At 34.9% G+C, this 6,074-nt stretch overlaps 1 protein-coding gene across 2 annotated transcripts; it reads right to left on the bottom strand.

Moving 5' to 3' along the window:
• Window positions 1-856: 856 nt before the first annotated feature.
• Window positions 857-3,834, bottom strand: LOC143461186 (large ribosomal subunit protein eL37A-like). Of its 2 annotated transcripts, none has more exons than XM_076959010.1 (4): window positions 3,806-3,834; window positions 2,079-2,193; window positions 1,278-1,362; window positions 857-966 (listed from the first exon to the last, which is right to left on the bottom strand). In XM_076959010.1, the coding sequence occupies exons 1-4, from the start codon at window positions 3,806-3,808 to the stop codon at window positions 903-905; spliced, it is 267 nt and encodes an 88-aa protein (XP_076815125.1). In that variant the 5' UTR covers window positions 3,809-3,834; the 3' UTR covers window positions 857-902. The 2 variants fall into 2 exon arrangements, with proteins under 2 accessions (XP_076815125.1, XP_076815124.1); XM_076959009.1 differs by lacking the exon at window positions 3,806-3,834 and adding an exon at window positions 2,397-2,453.
• Between the last annotated feature and the right edge of the window lie 2,240 nt (window positions 3,835-6,074).

Below are 6,074 nucleotides of genomic sequence, written 5' to 3'. Positions count from 1 at the left end.
TCCTTCATAGCTGAAGTGCTACCAGTCATGTGTTTTTGGTTTTGTATTGTTATTTATCGGAAGTTAAATTGAACACCACTTTTGCTGATCATAGCGTTTTTAGATTGTAAGGTAGGCTGCCAGCAGCAAGTAAGGGCCGTTCCTCGTATTTCTTACTCAGAGCCGGGTACATTTTTATTGCGGTTGATTTTGGATGTCACAGAAAATTTAAACTGATTGGTGCAGTAATTTTGAAGTGAGGTTAAAAAGTTTTATTGGAGTATGATGGCGTCATTTCTGTTAAAATTGGTTGGTTTGAAAATTTCGTAAATTAGCTGCACTTTTCATAACAACCCTCTCCTTTTTAGAACTGAGTGCAAATGATAATGTTAAGAAAAATTTATTATAACTTTTTTAGTCTTGTTTATGTAGGCGTAACGAGTTTTCGTGCTAAGGCCCACTAAAAAATGTAATTATAAATCTCTAATAACTACCTGCTAGACCAAATATTTTCAAACCATAAATGCTTCGAAAGTTCCATGAATTAATTTAAATTTTCTACTTCAAAATCGTATCTATCTCCTTATCGATGACCATGGTTGTCAACTGAGAATAAACCTACCCCCGAAATTAACCTATCTCACTTCGTAAAGGCAGATTCTGGTTCCCAGCAACATGCCGACATGCGTGAGTGGTGAGCGGTTATTGATGTGTTGCTGGGGACCACAATCTGCCTTTACGAAGTGAGATAGGTTAATTTCGGGGGCAGGTTCATTCATTCATAGGGAACTTGTTAGTTGAAAAAAACAATGCCACCATTTGGGGCTTAACATCTTGTTTCTGCAAACCTGTTCCTTTTAAAAAAATACAATCCAGATGACTTAACATGTTTTTATTAATGCAGGAGCCAAACAACTTGAGGATTAAGCCTTGGTCTGAGACTTACTCTGTCTTGGCTTGGGCGTCTGACCTTCTCTGAAGCCATTCCTATAAAAACAATTGATTTTACAACACACCAGAAGTCAATTTAATTTCCATGTCTTCTAATGTCATTAAAAGATGTAATTGACATTATTAAATAAATACTGTGCTTCATTATTCTAGAACTAAAATCAGAATTTATCAAGCATTTGCTTTTTTAAATTAAAAAGTTTAAATCCAGTCCTAAAAAGGTAGCTTCAAAGCTAAAGATATCGAGTACCTTACAGGATGTGGAAACGTGAAAATGTATCTTACAACAACTATCATCATCCAGTTCTTTCAGTTATATAAACAAAAGCAAAAACATGGCAACTCACCTAAAGCGCCTATTAACAAGCTTCAAATGTCTCATCCTTCCAGTTCCAGTAGTGCGTCGTCTCTTCGCTTTACGTGACCAGTTAACTGTTTAAGGGCAAAATTAGAAATATTGAAGTGTTTAATATCACTAATAGATTGCACCACCAGCCCTGTACAATAAGGCATGTTTTCGTCAATCACTACTTGGCTATTATTTGACAAAGACTGCAAATAGATGAAGTGCACAGCAACCTTCTTGTTACAGAATAACGGTTTAGTTGCAAGGGGAACTCGGTTATATTAACCATATAAACAAACATTAATTCAGTTCATTGTAAGAAGTGCTTTGCAATATGAAATGTACACTATATGATTGCCTGGTATGGTGACAACATTGTTAAATTTTGCTTGACAAAGTTTATAAAACCGCAAGTCACAAATTAGTTATAGTGGATCAGCAGAACACAATAACCAAACTAAAATGTCTCATTGAAAAGTTTACACATAAAAATGGATTGAGCAGCAGTAAAGAATATAAAATAATAGTCTAGACTCTAGAGTAATTCTAAAACTGCTAAATTCTTGTTTTGTTTATCAAAATATTTAAGCAATCAATATACAAAAACCACAAGGCTTTGTTCATCATACGCTGTAACTTAAGTTCGCTCTGGGATTAGCTTTTAGACATTACTGTTAACTGTTTTGTGTACCACCTTTCAAAGGGCATAACTTAGCTCTACAAATACCATTAAGCAAACTTTGATGCAGCACCTTTTACTGTGACTTTCAAATTATAACATGTAACAAATAAAAAAACTTACATTGGCCAATCTTAGCAGATTGCTTTTTTTGGATGTGGTAATGCGACCTGCCGGTTCGCCGACACAGAGTATGTGTCTTGTTATGCTTCTTTCCAAAACTGGATGTTCCCTTCGTCTAAAATAATAGCAAGTGTTGAGCATAAATATCAAAAGATTAAGAAACTATGCCAGGCCTGCGCAACATACGGCTTGTTTACTGCGGCCCAAAATATAATAACAGTTTTTAGTTTATTACTTCGATTTTAAATTAGTGCGGACTTGCTTGTGTGTTGCACGGTCTCACATTACTGCTGAAATAATTAGCGAAAACAATCTAACCTTTGTTGTATTGTCTCTGCACAATGCGCATAGTTTAGTCATGCGTATAATAGTTGAAGTGACTGTAAACGTATATCACATTGTATACACGTTACATCAAAGTAAGTATGCGGGGTGCGAAAAATAGTTTTACTTGTTCCGGCCCGTGTACCATTTTGAGTTGTGCAGGCCTGCTCTATTCTATATACTCTTGCCTTGTTTGATACAGTATAAAAAGCCAAACATAGAAGTTTTTGAAATTGTCTTCATTCCGATATTTGGGCCTCTTACTTTCCCTTGTCAAAACCAATCTACAATTTATTGTGGTTTGGTACACTAGTTTTAGTATCAGAATACAAACAAAGCATACAATACGTTATTATGGTAATATTATGCGGTTATAATAACAACAAAGACTAAAACTTTGTAAGTTTTGGACAGGAGGGCACAAGTTAAAAATATTCCAATCTTTAGCAGTATAAAATGCCTAAAGTGACTGGCAATACATTGAACAACTGGGAATAACAGACCATTGTGGCAAGCATTTCATTCTATTCTGAAAACATTATCATATCTCAACTTTACTGAGCAAGCAGTTCATAGCGAAAAATGTGGCACACACAAGCAGTTTTTCAAAGTGCAGGTTCAAATTGTACACCTTTATGCTAATTTATAATTAATACTTCATTCAATTTCTTGCGGAAAACAGTCAATTTTTTAAGGTGGGCCGGTTGACCAGGTAAGTCGAATAGAATTGCTTAATATGATTGGAAATTAGACCTAGGTTTTTGGCTCTGGTAGTTTTCAATTCGATCACAAATTTTAGGATGACGTTGTGCATAAAAGCCTAAGGGTTGCTTTGTTTATTAGAATTTGGCGTTTAAACAAAAAGCTTTGTGTTGTTTTTTTATTATTAATGGACGTGAGCGTGGAGAAAGAACTGCTAGTACTAGGGTGTGGTATACTTTTCACTACGGTTGCCTGGGAATATTTTGAGGGTAAACAAAACATATGCTACAGTAATCTTGAATATTCTAGGCTAGTTGTTTTACGCGTAGTATTTATGATGGGCCACAACCGGCAATCGCTGGCTTTTTGAAATTGCGGTATACCGTTGACTAACCTAGTGTACCAGTGGGAACGCAAAAAGGCCAAGGGATACATTACCAACTTAACAAAACAATAAAGTGAACATGATATGCGGTGTTAAAACATTTAAGCTTGGAGCCATGGACTACCAGGCTATAAAATGTTATAACCGGTATCTCAGAGTCTGACAAGCATATTCTAAAAATTAATACCTAAAATGCGCCGTAAGTACATCTTGACATTACATAACGCCTATAAAATCGATTTAACGCATCCGTAGCAAACGATCAAATTCTAACTGCTAGATGTCTGTCGATAAAAACATTTGTTGAAAAACCTACCATTTTCTTTGCTTAGACGCACGAAAAGACCTATCCTAACATTTTGTCACTGGCCTCGATCGTGGTTGTTATATCATATTATTCAAAAGCAAAGATAAACTTTCATATTATTAAAACATATTTTATAACTTCTAAACAATTCAACTTTTTAATGCACATAATTTAACTAAAACTATTTAAAATAAAAATATCACAATTTTTGGATTAAATATAGATTATCGGACCTTTCTAATAACTACTACAATAACATAGAATAGTGATTGACAAAGTTCCTTGTGGTAATGTAGAATCTATGGTTCAACATTACTTCATTAAAAAATATTAAGCGTCACTTGCCGTTTTCACGTTCTGAGGAGCGGCCTAAAAAATTCTAGAACGTAATCCTAAACAAATCAGCATATTAAATTTCAGTGGATACTTCCTCATTTTCCGTTTTACATATTCTAGTTTGAAGAGCGTCTTGTAACTACTTCTTCGCAGAATTTATTTCATTTAATTATGCTATTGTAACATAGTATTTTGTAATCAGTTTCCATGAGCTATGTGTATCGGCTACCTTACAGTAAGCATATTTATATTTATATAAATCATGTTTATCGAAACTTTGATGTATGTTATCTTAAATTATCACAATCATTGCAAAGCTTTTTGTGCACCTGAGGGCGCTGTTGCGGTGCCATTAATCTGGCTAAAGAAACGGGAAGTTAAATATAATCGTGCATTATTTTCAATAAGAAATCTTAGAGGTAGGCTACCGTTATTAATAAAATAGACAAACAAGCCCCAGTATGGGGCCTGCCACTGTCACAACTTAAAAAAATAGCACGCTACTTTCAGCTCAGTATGTTTCTTGTTAGTCTACATTGTTTTATTACACGATAATTGTGCGTATTTCAGCTTCCGAGTCATTAGTGTTCAAAAATATAAACGATTATCGTTACTACTCCACTAAGTTAGCCTAAGGGCATATATAAAATCAAATGGCCAAACATAAACAAACCAAGGCTGAACACTTATAAGCTATACTAAATAAGCTTTTATAGACCAAGGGCTCTAAAATAAGGCAAGTTGGGGGAATAGCACCACGTATCCACGTTCTTTAATTTTTTAGTTAAACCAATATGATTTAATTCTTTCCCAGCATTAAGTTATACGCTTTAAAACGTATTATTACTGAGTTTCGTTTTTGGTCTCTTAGCTGTCATGGCGCCCGTACAAACTAACGACACCAATTTGAAACTTTGCTGTTAATCTAAATTGGAATAATTCAATAAATTTTTACGCTGATTTTTAAAATATTAGAGGTGATAGTCTTGTTGTTCGGCTTGGTAATCGAAGGGTTAAAGTGCTGAGCTCGAAATAATGCGGCTGGTGTTAATGATACGCATTTGGACAACACGATAGGCCTATAATAATATAAAAATAAAACATGTGTAACAAGGTTCGGTCGATAACCGAGGTTCGGTTCATGATGAATTACCATCAAGTTTAAGTCATGCAAATACTAACTTGTAAGACAAACACTGAACCAATGAGATTAGACAGACTTACGTGTTATCAGGCTACGTGTTCATTACAGCTTGGATTGATTGAATATGCTTCGAAAAACACCCCGGGATTGAATTCACCGCTGTTGAATTGGTTTGGGTTGAATTGACCTGGGTTGAGTTAACAGCAGGTTGAAATGGCAGCGATTGAACTGACCGAGATTAAAGTGAAAGATCAATCCTAGGTGTTTCTGCGTTTTTTACAGTTTATCTACCGTACAACGGTACTAGTACTTCTTTCATAAACGCAATTTCCTATTCGATTTAATAGTGTGCCCTTTTTTATTTAAATGTACCTGCTTTCCGACTTATCACTTCTTTCGATTACTTCAGTTTAATTTCGATTTCAGTTATGTCAGTATCAGTCAGTACTTTATATATTTTGATAAAATGTAGTCTTTAGTGAAATTAAAATGAATTGCGATACCAATAAAATGAACACTCTCCCAAGTGGTGAGTCAATGACGAGAGTAATAATATCAAAACTCTGGCTGCGGAAGCTTTCACGTTGTAGATGATACCGATTTGCTATAGCCAGAAGAACGCAAGTTTTAATCTTGTATCTGTATAAACTTTAGTCAACTATGTAACGCACTCGGTCATGACCAACAGCAACCAATAGGTCAAACTAAAAACATCTTCTCTACACGATGGAATGCTCAGAGAGCATCCTGGAAGAAATTCTAACAAAACCAGTGTGATGATATAAAGCTGCGCTACAA

This window comes from Clavelina lepadiformis, chromosome 5 (genome assembly GCF_947623445.1).
Source record: "Clavelina lepadiformis chromosome 5, kaClaLepa1.1, whole genome shotgun sequence".
Lineage (NCBI taxonomy): Eukaryota > Metazoa > Chordata > Ascidiacea > Aplousobranchia > Clavelinidae > Clavelina > Clavelina lepadiformis.
This window is presented reverse-complemented; position numbering and strand designations above follow the sequence as displayed.